The following is an 18,814-nucleotide window of genomic DNA, read 5'->3' as shown; positions in this document are numbered from 1 at the left end:
TTTTTTTTTTTTTTTTTTTTTTTTTTTGGCGGTACGTGGGCCTCTCACTGCCGCGGACGCGCAGGCCCAGCGGCCATGGCTCACGGGCCCAGCGGCTCCGCGGCACGTGGGATCCTCCCGGACCAGGGCACGAACCCGTGTCCCCCGCATCGGCAGGCGGACTCTCAACCACTGCGCCACCAGGGAAGCCCAAGTACATTTTTTCACTTAAAACAACAAATAATTGTCAAGGAGAGGTAATACAAAATCTATAATATAACTTTAAGCTAGATCCCTATCAAACACATCCCATTCCCATCTGCTCACATATACACTTAAAGATGCTATAGAGTAAAAGCAATAATTTTACCTTGCAGGTGCAGCTGAAGTACAGAAGACAAAAATAAGACAAAGGTTTAGGTGAGATTTATATTTTACTTAAAGAGATTTAATGTTGCCTTGATTTGAAAATGTTTTGTTCCAATAGGCCACTGTGCTTGATAATTGAAACAGACCTCTTGAGATTTTCTACATTAGTTTAGTGCACTGTAGTCTCATTATATTGACTGTTTCTCAAAATAAATGACCTGTCAGTTGAAGCTGGGAAAGGAAGCACAATCTAAGAGATTTTAATATTTCTGGATTTTACCTGTTCAAAGTTTTTAGTGGGAATTTTAAATGAACCAAAACCCCAAAATAATTTGTTAAACATTGAGTTTATCCTGTGTTAATATTTTTAACTCCTTGCAAACCAAATTCAAACTTTAAAAAAAAAGCCCAATGAATAAATTTGAATCCAAAACAAACCTAGGTATGTTCTAAAAATGTCAAAACTTAATATTAAAATGGTCTCTGCACTGAGAAAGAAATCCAAATTCTGTCCTATTTGACTACCTTACCGAATTTCACACACAACAGACGAGAATAAGAAGATGCAAACAGTATCTCTAAGCCCAAACAGTAAGTCTTGTATACCATAAAAGTAAGCAATGTAAACACACCCAGAGTTTTTTTGTTTGTTTGTTTGTTTGTTTTTGGCTGCATTGGGTCTTTGTTGCTGCACTCGGGCTTTCTCTAGTTGCGGTGAGTGGGGGCTACTCTTCGTTGCGGTGCACGGGCTTCTCATTGCGGTGGCTTCTCTTGTTGCGGAGCACGGGGGCTTCAGTAGTTGTGGCACACGGGCTTAGTTGCTTCATGACATATGGGATCTTCCCAGACTAGGGCTCGAACCCATGTCCCCTGCATTGGCAGGCGGTTTCTTAACCACTGCACCACCAAGGAAGTCCCCAAAATAGTAATAATAGTAATCCACAAAATAATACAACAGAGACCATGACTGCTCATCTCCCATTAAAATAACTGAAAATCTGCTTTGCAGAAAAGAGAAGCATGAGTAAGGCAGAAAAGGAAATATCTAGTTTGACTCAGCATTCCCTCTTCCCAAGTACATTTTCCTCCTTTTCCTGACAACATGTTTTGAAATAAATCTAAGCCAATGTTCTATACAAACTACACATTCAATGAGTTCATGAAAATTATGTAGATTCATGGAGTAATTTGAGAAAGAGGACAAGAAGAAACCAGCTGAAGCAGCAGGAAAAAATGCAGCCAGGGCTCTGGCAAGTAAAGTTTCCCTGGCACTCACCGCCAATGCCCTGGCTTCCTCTTGTAGTCAGATCAATACAATCAAATAATTCCACAGCTCCAGCAGCCTACTAATTCCCATAATGCAAGAAGATTGAGCATCATTGCTCCAAAAGAATAGCCAGCTCAACAGTTGTCATTTTTCCTTATTTAATATTTTATGCATTTGTACAAGGTACTAGATGTTACATATAACATAAAAAAAAATTCCATACTCACAGCATTATATATACAAAAGAGTATCCTATAAGTACCTGATTGAAAGCACTGAATCACCAAGTGTGATCTTAGTGTCCCTAAAATGTCAGAGTGAAATAGTGCCAAAAGATTCTGGAAACTAAAGCAGACGGAAGTAATGAGCAAAGACTAAATATTAATGCTCTATAAATATTAATGTTTAGAGTAAAAAGAAATTGTTTTAAGCATAAGAAATGGCTAATCCACCCTACTTAAATATGGCAAATACAGAGCAACCAAAATGAAGTAATATTGAGAAAAAAAATTATTTCATTTTCTGAACTCAATACATTGACTTTCATACATATTTTCCAAATGAACTTACCAAATGATAATATCACTCATGAAAAGGAAGTTTACAGCTAACGCTGAAAATTAAAGGACACATATATCTCAAATGATTTTTTACTGTAAGGAATGATAACCAAAGTTAAATTAAGAACATAGAACAAGATTGGGCTTGAAATCTAAACTAGAAGTAGTCCTGTGGAGTTGAAAGTACACTGGCCTTGAAGTTTGGGTTCAAGTCCTTGTTATGCCGTTTAATAATTTCATAACTTTGGACAAGTCACTACTACTCCAATTCTTGATTGTGTTACCTGTAAAATGGGAGAAATTGTCCTTGCCTGCCTGCTTTATAAGATTGTTGTGAAATCAGCTGAGGAAAAATGAAACACATTCATTCTACAAATCTTTAACATGGGCCTGGCAACGTGCCAGCCATGAAAGAAATGGAGGAAAACAAAAGAGAAATAGCTCTTGCCCTAGAAAAGCAAATCATCTAGCTTTACAGATTACTGCTTTATAAATTTTAAAGTTCCATTCAGTAGTGAATGAGGACTGAACAAAAGAGTAATTCAATAATTATTTATTGAGCATCTTTGAGCAAGGGATTTTTGAGGGAAATAGATACACTTATTTAGATTTTTTTCTTCACTATTACTACAAAACTTATTTTTATTTATTTAATTAATTCTATTTTATTATGGCAGAATACTTAACATGAGATACATGCTCCTTAAATTTTTAAGTATAAAATACATTGTTGTTGTCTATAGGTACAATGTTCTATATGAGATATCTAGTTTATTCACATAGTTTAACTGAAACTTTATGCCCACTAATTCCCCATTTGTGTGTTCTTGGCACCCTTGTTGAAGATCAGTGACTGTATACACATGGATTTACTTCTGGGCCCTCCATTCTGTTCCATGTCTCTCTTTAGGCCAGTACCATACTGTTTTGTTTACTGCAGCTTTGTAATATTTTTGAAATAGAGTAGTGTGATGCCTCCAGCTTTGTTCTTCTTTCTCAGAATTGAGTTGACTATTTGTGGTTTTTATGTGGTTCCATATGAATTGTAGAGTTGTTTTTCAATTTCTGTTGTAAAAATGTCACTGGGATTTTAATAGGAATTGCTTTGAATCTGTAGATCACTTTGGGTATTGACATTTTAACAATATTAAGTCTATCAATCCATGAACATGGGATGTCTTTCCATTTGGGTCTTCTTTAATTTCTTTCATCAATGTTGTATAGTTTTCAGTATTACAAATCTTTCACCTCCTTAGTTACATTTATTCATAGGTATTTTATTCTTTTTGGTGCTACTGTAAATGGCATTGTTTTCCTAATATCCTCTTCAGATAGTTCATCATAAGTGTATAGAAATGCAACTGATTTCTATATCCTGATTATATATCCTACAACTTTACTGAATTTGTTTATTAGTTCTACCAGTTTTTTTGGTGGAGTCTTCAGGGGTTTTTTTGTATATAATATCTTATCTGAAACTAGTGACAGTTTTTCTTCCTCCTTTCCAATCTGGATGCCTTTTATTTCTTTTTATTGCCTAGTTGCTATGACTAGGACTTCCAATACAATGTTGAATAAAAGTGGTGAGAGTGGGCATCCTTGTCTTTTTCCTGATCTTAGAGGAAAAGTTTTCAGCTCTTCATCATTATGTATGATGTAAGTTGTGAGCTTGTCATATATGGACTTTATTATGTTGAGGTGCTTTCCTTCTATTCCTAGTTTGTTGAGAATTTTCAACGTAAGGTAGATAGCTAGTGGGAAGCAGCCGCATGGCACAGGGATATCAGCTCGGTGCTTTGTGACCGCCTGGAGGGGTGGGACAGGGAGGGTGGGAGGGAGGGAGACACAAGAGGGAAGAGATATGGGAACATATGTATATGTATAACTGATTCACTTTGTTATAAAGCAGAAACTAACACACCATTGTAAAGCAATTATACACAATAAAGATGGTAAAAAAAATGATGTTGAATTTTTTTCAAACTTTTTTTCTGCATCTGTTGAAATGATCATGTGATTTTTACCCTTTATTCTGTTCATGTGCTGTATCACATTGATTGATTTTCATATGTTAAACCATTCTTGTATACCAGGTAAAACCCACTCGGTCACAGTGTATCATCCTTTAATATGCTACTGAATTCAGTGTGTTAGTATTTTTTTGAATATTTTTGCATCTATGTTCATTAGGGATATTAGCCTGTAATTTCTTTTCTTGTAGTATTCTTATCTGGCCTCCTAAAATGAGTTTGAGAGTGTTCCCTCTGCTTCAGTCGTTTGGAAGAGTTTGAGAAGCACTGACATTAATTCTTCTTTAAATGTTCAGCAGAATTCACTAATGAAGCCATCTGGTCCTGGGTTTTTCTTTGTTAGGAGGTTTTGAGTATTTATTCAATCTCCCTTCTTGTTATAGGTCTGTTCAGACTTTCTATTCCTTCATGATTTAGTCTTGGTGGTAAGTTGTATGTTTCTAGGAATTTATACATTTCTTCTAGGTATTGTTCATTGGTGTATAATTATTCATAGTAGTTTTGTTTTGTTTTGCGGTACGCGGGCCTCTCACTGTTGTGGCCTCTCCCGTTGCAGAGCACAGGCTCCGGACGCACAGGCTCAGTGGCCATGGCTCACGGGCCTAGCCGCTCCGCGGCATGTGGGATCTTCCCAGACCAGGGCACGAACCCGTGTCCCCTGAACCAGCAGGCGGACTCTCAACCACTGTGCCACCAGGGAAGCCCGATAGCAGTTTTTATGATCATTCTTTATTTCTGTGGCCTCAGTTGTAATGTCCCATCTTTCATTTCTGATTTTATTTGAGTCTTCTCTCTTCTGTTCTTAGTTAGTCTAGCTAAGGTTTGTCTATTTTGTTTCTTTTTAAAAAACCAACTCTTGGTTCTGTTGGGTTTTTTTCTCATTTTCCTAATTTCTATTTCATTTATTTCTGCTCTAATGTTTGTGATTTCCTTTCTTCTTCGTTCTTCTAACTGAGCTTAGTTCTTCTTTTTTAGCTCTTTGAGGTATAAAGTTAAGTTCTTGCTTGAGATTTTTCTTCTTTTTAACACACTATTGACTGGGGGATTCTTGCAGAAACGAACGCCTCTGGCTGGCAATTTGTTATGTAAGTGAATACTGAAACACCCACGTTTGAGTAAATATCAACAACTTATTTTGCACTTACTGTATTTCTTTGAAGCTTTGTACATGTCTTGCTAAAGCATTCTAATATTTCATCAGAGTGTGATAGGCAGTATAGCAGGCACCTCTGTGCAGGGGAATAGAACATCTATTACAAACATACCGTGTTTCACTGTGCTTTACCCTGGAAGAGCAGACTCTACACTTTCTGGCTGCACTTGTCTTTTTAGCCTTGTGGTTATTATTTCCTCTAGAATATGTTCTTTTATTTTACCTGATAGTCGACAAGGTGGATCTTTGCACAGGGCTCTTTTAGAAACACCACAAGAAGGACCAGGTGCAGGACTGCCACTACATTCACCAGAACGGTCAGTTACCCATTCTCTAGGTACTGCTGACAAAAATTGCGTGTAAGTCATTTTATTCTGTGCATTTAGGCTACAATAAATTTTAAAGCACTGAATAAACCATTTTCGAGTTTTCTGGAGGATATTGAAGTTTTCCAGATATTGATCAGATCAATCAACTCCTTTCATATATTTATTATACTCTAATATACAAGTGGGCTTTAGTTATCTGATGGACAGTCCTCCTATCTTCCTTTCCTGTAGATGCTATGGGGGGAGGCATCATGAATAGTTGTCAGCATGCAGACTAGCCTCTTGCCTTTCCAGAGAAGAAGAATCATTTCTCCCTTCCATAAGAACGCCATTTCTCCCCTCTGTAGATTTTTAGATTTCTCCTTTAATTGGTTTGGTAGACCACAATTCCCTCTTATAGTCCCACAAACTCTGGCTTTATTTTTCAACAATATTTCAGATGCGGACACACTGTTGTAATAATTGTCTTGGTAAAGATGGTACCATGAACCAAGATAGGGTTGTACGACCCATAATAGTTTCTTGCAGTTTCTTTCCTACACCCATGTAAATCTCAAGGTTGCATATATATCCAGTTTCACTTTTGCTAACCATCCTGACCAAAATTCCATATTTTGTAAGTTTTCCAGGGTTATAGGTTTTGAATCTGAGTTGTCCTCCCCACTTTATCATTGCCTCATCAAGTAATAGCTCTCATTTGGGTATATAGATTGATTGAAATTTTGGTAGAAAATAATCCAAAAGAGGTTTAACTTTTGAAATTCTGTCTGCAGGAAGTGGAGTTTCTGAGTTATCATTAAAGTGAAGAAATGTCATTGTTTGTTCAACCCTTCTTCTTGTCATAATCTTTGGAAAGATAGGTGTTTCAAGTAAGGGATCAGTCGACCAATATTCTTTCCAGTGTGACTTTCTTATTTGTCCCATCAAAATTATTAATCCAAGAAACTTCTTCATGTCATTATTGGTTAAATCAGTCCATTTTAAAGTCTTATCATACTTTTTATATGATTTTTCATTCTGTTAGTAATACAAGTTTGTTTGAGAAGCGACCAACTCGAAAAAGTCATTACCAAAAATTAATTCTGTTATTTCACTAACACTTTGCGGGTTATTACATTCGACAGTTACACCTGACACACCTGTAAAGACTTCACATTTTCATGAAATGTTGTCTTCAAGCCACTCTTCTGTAGAAGCAAAGGAGCATTCTCTAGCACTGTGAGTTTCATTTTCACTTTCTGTATCAGAATCAGTCACTAAGGTTTTTTGTCTTTTTCTTGGTCTAATATTCACATCATCTGAATCAGAACTATATTCTGAAGAACTATAATCTTCAGAGACACTAGTATATATGTCACCTGGACAATCAGAGAAAGTATCTGCAAAAAATTCACCAAAAAATTCTTCTTCACTCAAAATTTCATGGAGTCATTTTTTTAAATTTTACAGTAATAAACTTGCATTTATAATATATACAAGGTGGGAACAAAAACCTAACAGAGCAAAATGTGAATGATAATGACAATCGTAAGTTGTATAATGAACCCCTGATCAATTTTAAGCTCTAACAACTTGCATGGTGATGTTAATTGCATCACTCTCTAAAAACATATTGATATGTCTCCAGTCAATAACGTTCAGGTAACAAAAGATGTATTAATAGGTCTCTGGTCAATAATGTGTTAATGTAGGGATTTATCTCTGTGAACTTCCTTCTTAGCACTAGTTTTGCTGCATCCCATAAGTTCTGGTATATATTCATTTTCATTTGTTTCAAGGAATTTCCTAATTTCCTTTCTGATTCCAACTTTGACCTAATGGTTCAAAAGTGTGTCATATAATTTCCACATATTTGTAAATTTTCCAGTTTTCCTTCTCTGTCAATTTCTAGTTTCATTCCATTGTGGTAGAAAAGATCCTTGATATTATTTTAATCTTCTTAGATTTGTTAAGACTTGTTTTGTGACCTAACATGTTATCTATCCTGGAGAAAGAGCCGTGTGCATTTGAGAAGAATGTGCATTCTGCTATTGTTGGGTGAAATGTTCCATATATGTCTGTTAGATCCATTTGGTTTATATTATTGTTCAGGTCTTCTGTTTCCCTATTGATCTTCTGTCTAGATGTTCTATCCATTTTTCAAAGTGAGGTACTGAAGACTCCTACCTATTGTATTGCTATCTACTTCTCCCTTCAGTCTGTCAATGTTTGCTTAAGACATTTAAGTTCTCTAATGTTGGATGCATATATATTTATAATTGTTATATCTTCCTGGTGAATTTACACTTTCACCATTATATAATGTCCTTCTTTGTCTCTTGATAGTTTTTGACTTAAACTTCCTTTTGTCTAAATATAGCTCCTGCTCCCTTTTGGTTACCATTTGCATGGAATATCTTTTTCCATCCCTTTACATGCAGCCTGTATGTATCCTTAAATCTAAAGTAAGTTTCTTTTGCACAGCATACAGTTGGGTCTTGTTTTTTTTAATCCAGTCAGCCACTTTGTGTCCTTTGATTGAGGAGTTTAATCCACTTACATTTAGAGCAATTATTGATAGAGAAGGATTTACTATTGCCACTTCAACAGTTGCTTTTGTTAATCTCTTAGTTCTTTTTTCTGTCTTTTCCTCTCTTGCTGTCTTCCTTTATGTTTTGCTGGGGTTTTTTATATTGAAACACTTTGATTTCTTTGTGTGTGTGTGTGTGTGTGTGTGTGTGTGTGTGTGTGTGTAACTTCTACTGTATTTTTTGTGGTTACTTTGGGGTTTACATTAAATATAACAGTCTGTTTTAAGCAGATAACAACTTAAGTTCAGTTGCATACAAAAACTGCACTTTTACTTCTCTCTCTCTCTCACACACACACACACACACACACACTTTATGTTATTGTTCTCAAAATTTACATCTATTCATGTTGTATAATTTTACCATATTTTTTAATCATAGCTATTTTAAATATTTTTTCTCTTAACTTTTATACGAGAATGAAAAGTGATTTACCTACCACCATTACAGTAATACAGTATTCTGTATTTGTCTATATATTTACCATTACCAGAGTTTCATACTTCCTTATGCTGTAGTGTTGCTATTTCAAATCTTTTCATTTCAACTTGAAGTACTCCCTTTAGCTATTCTTGTAGGCCAGGTCTAGTGGTGGTGAACTCCATCAGCTTTTGTATGGTAAACTCTTTTTTTAGTAAAAAAAAAAAAAAAAAAGAAAAACCACCTTCCCTGTTCTTGAGTAGTACCATGTTCACTATGATGTTCTCGAGCTCCACAGGCTGTGGTGCCAAGAGGCCCACTGGGCTGAGCCACCAGCCAGGACTACACAAGGGAGCTGGGACTGGATGGCAATTGCCATGGCTCTATTTGGCTCACAGTGACCACACCATAGCTTCCCAAGCCTCCCTGGCTGATGCCGCCTGTCATGTACTCCTCCTCACCTCCCAGTACCACCCTGACAACCTTGGAAATTCTTTATTGCTCCACTTTTGAAGATAAGTTTTGCTGGGTATAGTATTCTTAGATGGCAGTTTTTTTCTTTCAGCACTGCCTCTGGCCTGCAAAATTTCTGCTGAAAAATCCACTGATAGCCTTATAGGGGTTGCCTTGTATGTGACAAGTTGATTTTCTCTTGTTTGTTGTTTTTCACTCCCTTTTTGTCTTTGACTTTTGACAATTTGATTACAGTAGTCTGCCCTTATTGCGGGGATACATTCCAAGACCCCCCAGGGATACCTGAAACTATGCATAGTACCAAACCACATACATACTGTTTTTTCTTATACTAACAGGCAGGTAGCATAAAAAGCATGGATACACTAGACAAAGAGATGATTCATGTCCCAGACAGGACAGAGCAGGATGGCATGAGATTTCATCACACTACACAGAACAGCATACAATTTAAAACTTATGAATTGTTTATCTCTGGAATTTTCCATTTAATATTTTTGGACCACAGTTGACCATGGGTAACTGAAACCAAGGAAAGCAAAACTACAGATAATGGCTACTACTGTATAATGCGTCCAGCACAGATTTCTTTGGGTACATGTTTTTCAGTATCTTTTGGGCTACTTAGATCTGGATTGCCATTTCTTTCCCCAGATTTAGGGTATTACCAGCCATTATTTCTTTGAATAAGCTGCCTGGTCCTTTTTCTATCTCTCTTTTCTCCTGCTGATACTCCCATAATGTTTAATGGTATTCAATAAATCCTTTAGCTATCTTCACTCTTCATTTATTTCTTTTTGCTCCTCTGACTAAACTATTTCCAGTGACCTATCTTCAAGTTCACTGATCCTTTCTTCTGCTTGATCTAGTCTGCTGTTGAATTTTTCAGTTCAATTGTTGTGTTCTTTAGCTCCATGATTTCTGTTTCATACTTATTATATTCTTTATCTCTTTGTTGAAATTCTCACTTTGTTCATGCATTGTTCTCTTGGCCTCAGTAAGCATCTTTATGACTGTTATTTTGAATTCACTGTCAGGTAAATCATATAACTCTGTTTCATTAGGGTCAGTTTCTGGAGATTCATCTCATTCCTTTGTTTGGAACATCTTTGCCTGATTCTTCATTTTCCTTAGCTCTCTGTGTTGCTGTCTACATATTCGACAAAGCAGGCACCTTTCCTAGACTTTGTGGACTGGCTTTATGCAAGAGAAGACCTCCCACCAAACAGCTGGACTTCTACCAACTCTCACTCCCTATGGAGAAACAGGCAGCTGCAGTTTTTGTCTACTTACTCTGTGCTGAGCCAGAGGGGGCAGGGAGCTGTGGTGTTTTACCAGTCTAAGCCACCCCCTCCATTTCCCCCTACCAGGTGGCTAGACTTTGAGGGATCCATCAGAACTCCAAGACTGGCAAGACAAAGCCAGTTTTCTGGGGAGCCCCCTCAGAAAGGGTAGAGTGCTGGACTATGAACCAACCCCCAGGGGCAGGGACTCCAGTGAGAAGGTATCCCAAATATCCCTACTGAGGCAAGACTGAACACAAACCTGTTTCATCATTTAGTGAGCATTCCACCAAATCACAAGGTCTCAAAGATTTGTGAACAAAGGTTTAAGTTCACTCTACAAACCTTCCCCAGGTGACCTCATACAAACCAATTGCTTCTCCTAATGCTTACTTCTTGAGGCTTTCCAATCTTATTCACTCCAAATGTATCTTTCAATGTCTAGTCTCTCTCATACATGCCTCTCATACATGCCTCAAATCCAAAATCCAATATGTATAAAATCCAATATGTATAAAATCTATAAAATCATTCATTCCCCACCCCACACCATCATTTCACAACCAGATGACTATATCACCTCATCACTGGCATCTCTGCCTCCACTCTGGCCCCCTTGCCCACTGCTACCAGAATAATAGTCCTAAAATTCAAATCTGCTTGTATCATTTCCCTGCTTAAAATCTTTAATAGTTCCCCCTTAGCTTTCAGACTAAAGTTCAAACTTTTTAACTTAGCACATAGGCCTGTCACAAGTAGGTCTATGCCTACCTCTGCAGCTTCAACTCTTGTTCCTCCCACAAAATCATCCTTCATCCCAGCCATTTAGAACTACTACTGGTCTTTAAGCATGTATTCCCTCCAGGTAAAATGCCCTCTGCCCGCACCACTTTCTTTGTCTAGTTAACTCACTCTCCAAACTTAGCCTTGCATTATTCATTCAAAACACTCCCTTGATATAACTGCCATCATGCCTCCACAATAATTCCAGGAACACAGGACCATGGTAGTGTATTTTCTAAATCTGACTCTCTAGCACATATTACGGTGACTGGCACACAGTAAGCACACAAAAAATAACTGTCTGCTGAATGGACTAATTAATGAAACTCGAGCTACCTGGAATGATGCAAGTCCTTTTTAAAAGTTAAATTTTTTTACATGGCTTAAATTTCCTTTGTCTCTAAAGTTTTCAGTATGAAATTCAGCACAAATCCAGCAATTTGTGTCCTATTTGTCTCCATTTCTTACTTCTCCTATTCCATCTAATACCAGTCCTGTGACTTGGTTTTTTCTTTAAACGTTAAAAGCTCTCTACATATTTTGCCAAGAATCTCCTGTAGAATACTTGGCTTCTAATAGCAATTTAACTATATAGTAATTTCTCTCCTTATAAACTGCTGATATTTTTAAAAATAAGATTTAGAAACCCTTTTGCTGGTACATATCTGCATTTTAACAATAGAAGGTGGCATCAAAAAGTCTCAGTTACCATTATTGTAATGTGTGATTTTCTGTCAATGTTATGAATATTCTTCATATTCAGAATTATTGTTCAGTATACAAATGCTTTACAGCAATGCTTGTAGCAAATATTAAATATGTATTTGACATAAAAAGTTATTAAATAGAGGTACCATTTCCTATAATGACATCGGTCTATTTTTTAATCCAAAGGGACAAATATTCCCATTTTAAAAGAAATAAAACAGGCTATGGTATGATAACGGAAAAAGCCAGAGAAGTTAGTTCAACTCAGGAGTCAAATTTATTTCCCTTCATTTTTAGGAATAAGGATAATATTGCACTGCAGGAGTCGAAAAATGGGAGCAAGGTACCATAGTGGAAAAAGGTAGGACAAGGAAAGGAAGGAAGGTGACAGAAAATTTGCAGCAGTTCTTACCAGGTATTTTATATATTATGTGATTTAATCTTCACAAGGCCCCTAAGTATTCAGAGTAGGTTTTATTATCCATATAGCTCAGAAGAAGAAACTAAGGCTTACAGATTTTTAATTTTCCCAAAGTCGCCCAGCTAATCAACAACAGAACCAGGATTCAAGCAAGGTCTCCCTGCTGCCAAAAGCCATCTTTGCTCTCCATCTTGCCCTGACCCCCAAAGAAAGCAAGAGATATGCAAGCCAACATTCTCTCAAAGAAAACCGACCCTTATAAAATTTATATGCCAATAAAATAGGATGTGGAATCTCGAGATGTATAAATAGTACAAAAATGTTTAAAAAAAAACTTGAACAGTACCAGAGAGAAATTTTTAAACTTAAATTCCCATAGAAAATTATGAACAGTGGTGGTAATAAAGCCAAACTGCCTTTCCAAGTTTCTACAATTAATTACATACTGAAATATCATCGCTTTTTTTCTCTGTCCTCTCTTACCCTTGATTTGGACTTCTTTCCCCCCAGAAGAAAACATGTACTTCCTTAAGGAACTAGACACATTTAAAATTGCCAAGTCAGGAATCCTTGATATATGTAATTATATATTAACTCTGTATTGGTTGGCAGTACTTATCCTATGGAGAGTTACTCAGTGAATCATGTTTGCATGAGTTGGTGGTCTCAGTCTACATCTTCATAAATGTTTGATCATAACTGCATCTCTGGGATAGTCTCAGTGGACAGAGAATAATTTAATAAAGATAAGGAATCAGGAAATATATAGGTACGGACTATCAATCAAAAGTAGAGTAATATCTCATTTACCTGACTTATAAAAGGAAATATACCTCAATAGGGACGAAGAATTTTGTTATTTAGAAAAAAATTATAATAAGGAAGAAAAGAGTAAGGCCACTTAAGAAAACATTGTGAGAGCAGAGGAATTCTTTGACGCTGTGCAATAAAGAATAAATACCCAAAAAAATGGAGCAGGGATTTTCGTGAGTGTTACTAGGGGGAGAAAGCCCAAAATGAGCAGAAGCTTGCATAAAATAATAAGACTGGAGGAGAGGCAGGTCTTTGTCCATCATATTCAAAACTAGGAAAAGAAATAAAAAATTAGGCCACTGCTTTTGAAAGAAGTATGTGTGGCCAGAAGAAGAAATCTGTATCTTCAAAGTTGATGCCCTCCCCGCAAAAAACATAGATTATTTTACAATAGGATGGTGTGTGTGTGTGTGTGTGTGTGTGTGTGTGTGTGTGTGTGTGTGTATGAGAGAGAGAGAGAGTTTACTACAGAGTTCTTAGGAAAGGAACAGTTTATATTGAGGAAAATACCTTCAGATGTAATTTCAGAGACATAGTGATATCTGAGGACACAAATGAGCAGAAGCCAAGTCAACGGTGGCTTGACAGAGTATCTTACTCCTTAGGGGTGTGAGGGAAAACAAAGGAGAGTAGGTAGGGAGAAAGGAGGTAGAAGGACAATGAGATGAAGTTGCTTCAAAGGATTTTGAAGATTTCTAATATACAATTTGAAACCACTTAGAATATATTGTTACACTACAGAACCCCCTCCCTTCCACCTTCCAAGTTTCTAATAGATTTGCCATATACATGAACATGCCTTGTGCGGGAGTATTTGTATGTATATGTGTGTGTTAAAGGGGAAAAGGGTCATCTTCCAAGTATGAATTAACATACCATAGAATAACAGTAGAAAGACCATCCATAACCTAAAGTAATTCTGTGGAAGCAACAGCTTGGAGCCAGAGATGACCATGAGAATATGAGCCTAAGAAAATTTGCAGAAATCTTGGGAGAACATTATACTTTACAGGACGTGGAATGAGGGTTCAAACCAATTATATCTAGATCTTAAGGGCAAGGAGATGCTAGCAGATGAGTGGTTTATAAGCATAAGTAAGTAGGATGTGAGTAATTGAAAAATGAAGGTCAAAAAAAATAGAAAAGGAATAAAAGCAAGCAAGCAATGGTCACTTAGAGCTCTTATGGGGTTATTAAAAGTAAGTCATGCCAAACTAACGTCATTTCCCTTAAAATTGGGGCTACGAGACTGGTAAATCTGTGGTGCCACAGATAATACATCTTGATTTCAGAAAGGCCTTTGAGAAAGTACTAGAGAATAAAGTAAAGAAACATGGTTTATTCATTCAAATGAAGCGAATTTGAAGCTCATTTCAACGACTTTATTCAAAACATGTTAATATTTGATTGATGTTATCTAAAAGAAAGCTATAGCATTAAACAATTGTTAATGAATAAATTGTTAAAGAAATCTGAAAATGACACCAATTTGGGAGGGGAAAACAAATCAAACGTCAAAAAGATCTGGATGGGGCTTCCCTGGTGGAGCAGGGGTTGAGAGTCCGCCTGCCGATGTAGGGGACACGGGTTCGTGCCCCGGTCCGGGAAGATCCCAAATGCCACGGAGCGGCTGGGCCCGTGAGCCATGGCCGCTGAGCCTGTGCGTCCGGAGCCTGTGCTCCGCAGTGGGAGAGGCCACAACAGTGAGAGGCCCGCGTGAAGCAAAAAAAAAAAAAAAAGAGATCTGGATGGATATAACAAAAAGACAACTAAGAAGATAAAATGCATTGAATATAAATATAACATCAACCTTTACATATAAAAAGATAAAATTAGTATCACAGGAGGAAGATCTAGAATAAAAGTAGTCTGAGTTCAGATACTTGGAGGTTTTAATTGCTCACAAAATCAGTAAGAACCAACAGCATGACAAAGCTATCATAATAGGTAAGATAATACTGGACATTAAATCAGGGAGGTAACTGTCCAAGTATAATATGGAATGTTCACATGAAAGCATTTGTTTTTATTTCAAGATGTTTTGATTTCAACATTTTATGGCAGTTACCTATCTAGAATATGCATAGGAAAGGATTTACAGAGATGATTTGGGGGATTTTTGTTTCTTATATTAGCAAATTAGTAAGTCACAATTCAACCCTCTGCTGAAGAAAACTAACAAAATTTGATGAAATATAAAATACTTCATGTTAAAAACATCAAAAAGCTAACAAAACAGTGCAGAATTTCCTGATATAAGTTCCAAAAGAGGTAACATTTAGTATACAAAGATAGCCATTCACATAAGACAAGACACCATGAGCATAATAAAATGACAGCAGCACAAGCAGACACCCAGGGAGTCCAGACACTGAAGTTTTCAAACTTTAACCATAAAACAAATCTGCTTACAGTGTTAAAGTACATCAATTAGCACATGGAGATCAGCTTGGTGCTTTGTGACCACCTAGAGAGATGGGATAGGGAGGATGGGAGGGAGACGCAAGAGGGAAGAGATATGGGAACATATGTATATGTATAGCTGATTCACTTCATTATAAAGCAGAAACTAATACACCATTGTAAAGCAATTATACTCCAATAAAGATGTTAAAAAAAAAAGACTGAAATAAGATCGTACAAGACATGGAAATTCTAGAGTATCCAGAGTAGTCTGAAACTGTCATATAAGGAACGTTCAAAGGTCAAGAAATTTTTAGCTTAAATAAGAGAAGACATATGTAAGTCCTAAGAGTAACCATCAGTTACTTGAAAAATGCATTTTCCTATTGCCTTGATACTGTGTTTCTCCAGAAAGTAAACTAGAAGCAGTGAATGGAAATAGCAGGGATGCAGCTTTAAGCTCAGTTTGAGAAAAATGTCTTCAGCAATTAGAATTATCCAATATCTGCTTCACTGTCTCACAGAATTGAGATTGCTATCACAGTAAGTGATCACATATATTGTTAGACAGCTGTGTGTATCGCATATTGTAGGAGAGTCTATCTACTTCAGTAAGATACTAGAGTAGAAGGGCACTGAAGTTTATCCACTACGATTTTTTTCATTCTAAGTAGAAATTTAATAGAACCATAAACATTAAAAATATTCTAAGTCACTATATTCCAACGTATGGTCTGAGAATGTTCCAGGATTAATATATTATAGAAGAGTTCTGGGGTCAAGAAATCTGGGAAACTCTGGGTTAAGCAAAGTTAAACCAGTTTCTTTGCTTCAATATTTCTCACCAACTTTAATGCTAATGTACATCAAAAACATTCAAAGGGAATTTCAGTGTGCAGCATTGACCATAATAAAAGCTTTTTTTCATGCGCATATTTATAAGACAGGTTCTGCAGAATACTTTTAGGGGAATACTGGGCTAAATAATTCTAATCTTAATCTCCAAAAATATTTTTCAATTTGCCTTCATTCTATGTGAAACCTTGAAAGCATTGAGTTGAATAATACAATTCAAATATAAATTTTTATAAGGATGAAACAATAAAAAACTATCGCAATTTACCACCTCCTAATTGATTATAAAGGCAGGAATTTTCACCTTACCAAAGCCTTTCATTCTGCCTATCCCAACAAATCTAGAGTTAAAACAGGAAATACTGGGTCATTGGAACTAGGAATTACCTGGCATTTAATCTTTCATGCTCACTTCTGGTTATAGCATTTACTAGTGTCTATATTCACATATAAAAAATGAAGCTCAGAAATTTTCAGGGATTTGTTTAAGGTATCCAACAAACCAGTAGCCAAGTAACAAAAAACATTGTTCAAATATCTCACATACAAATCTATTGGTAGATAGTTGCTAGTGATGAAAACTAACCCCTTTCCTGAAAAGCTACTTAAACAACAGCTACAACAACAAAAAGGTGCCAAATTGCCTTTTTGCAGTAAAACTATCAAAAGAAAAGGAATCTGAAAGTATAAAGGAAAGGTCACTCTACTTTAGGGTTAAAACAAACATTAGTAAGTAAGAGAAAGATTTAAAAAAAAAAGGTTTAGCTTAGCAATTAGACAAAATGATTTTGACAAGAAGGTCAATCAGACAAGGCCATCATTTGCCTAATAACGTATTGATACTACGGTCACCAAGCACCTTTATGAAAATGCAGATGTATTAATGAACAGAAGAGCAAGGGTCCTATTTAAAGTAGGAGAAACAGCAGCGACTCCAAAGGGTTCTTTGCAACCTTTTCATCTAGACACTATTAATGACTTGGTCAAACTAAATAAATTAAGAAAGTGAAAAAGGCTGAAATAAAATTCTCCTTCTACTAAGCTTTTGCTAAATGGTTTTGTCTAACAAAATAAAGCAAGCAAGATATCTTGCTGCCTTTGTAGCCTCTCCTAGTTAAAATATGTTCTTTACTCTTATTAAATCCATTTATACATTTTCATAACGGATTACTACAGACTACCTGCAAACATGCACTGTTTATCTTAGATCAAGAGGAGCTGGCAGGGCTTCCCTGGTGGCGCAGTGGTTGAGAGTCTGCCTGCCGATGCAGGGGACACTGGTTTGTGCTCCGGTCCGGGAAGATCCCACATGCCACGGAGCGTCTGGGCCCGTGAGCCATGGCCGCTGAGCCTGCGCGTCTGGAGCCTGTGCTCCACAACGGGAGAGGCCACAACAGTGAGAGGCCCGCGTACCGCAAAAAAAAAAAGGAGCTGGCAAAGTAGTTTTCATTTACAAACTAGGATAAGCTTCCACCTGCCTTAAGCTTTTAAGTTTCTCGTTCTCAAATTATTTATATTTACATATTTGTTTTCTATATTATCTATATAATTGTTACTATATATATATTTATATAGGTCATAATCATTTAAATGGTCAAAAGCCTAGAACTTTCTCCTAGCCATTTCCTTATCAGTAAGTCATCTTCTGTTTTTCAATCTCCCACTGGCTTTAAGACTAACTTCTGGCTTCATTCTTGTCAAGTATGCATTAGTTTCACAACCCAATCCAGTCATCTTCTGATGGGTGACATTAAGAAACGTGAGTGAGGCCAGGATGCGCTCGGATTGATGCCAGGTTCAGAAAATGGAATTATAAGTGAGAACAATGCCAAGGTAAACTAAGCCATCTTTTACTTACAGCTGACACATGCTGCAAGAGACACATGACATCAATCATATCTGCGAGGATAAGGAGTCTGGTAACTGCAGCCAACAAGGCACGGGCAGCTTGAACCACAGCCTCCCTTTTTGGGAGATAACAGGGATCATCTGCAAATCTCTCAGCTGATACTTTCAGAGCTTCACCTGAAACACATAATCCCAAATAAGTTATACTTTAATTTCACTTATGCCTGTTGCAGCATTTATCATCCAACCTAATTCCAAGTACATTCCATAACTAAGGATAATATTAAAATACTGTCACGACACTAGAACATCATCTCTCAATAAACAATGCAGTTTCAAACTGACATTTGTTTTTGATAAACGCTCTGGAGTTTAAGAAGCGGGATACCATTTTCCCGCAAGAAAACTGTGCTCAATTGACTAGCAGCATGTAATAAAATTGCTGTCAACTTCTGCATTTACTGAATGTCATTTGCTGTGAAAGGTTTCATTACTAAGACTTCAATCGGAAACAACCTTGTTTATAAAAATAAGGTAAATCTTCACTGA

General features: G+C 36.7%; 1 protein-coding gene across 1 annotated transcript in view; it reads right to left on the bottom strand.

Annotated features, from left to right (window-relative positions):
* The window catches only part of CTNNA3 (catenin alpha 3), a 1,528,699-nt gene that overhangs the window by 1,428,864 nt on the left and 81,021 nt on the right, over positions 1-18,814 (bottom strand). Inside the window, 1 exon segment of the mRNA XM_024765510.1 lies at positions 18,276-18,442. Coding sequence (XP_024621278.1) covers positions 18,276-18,442 — 167 coding nt within the window.

This window comes from Neophocaena asiaeorientalis, unplaced genomic scaffold (genome assembly GCF_003031525.2).
Source record: "Neophocaena asiaeorientalis asiaeorientalis breed wild unplaced genomic scaffold, Neophocaena_asiaeorientalis_V1.1 scaffold31, whole genome shotgun sequence".
In the NCBI taxonomy this organism is placed as follows: domain Eukaryota; kingdom Metazoa; phylum Chordata; class Mammalia; order Artiodactyla; family Phocoenidae; genus Neophocaena; species Neophocaena asiaeorientalis.
The sequence above is the reverse complement of the archived record's forward strand: the minus strand, read 5'-3'. Positions and strand labels throughout refer to the sequence as shown.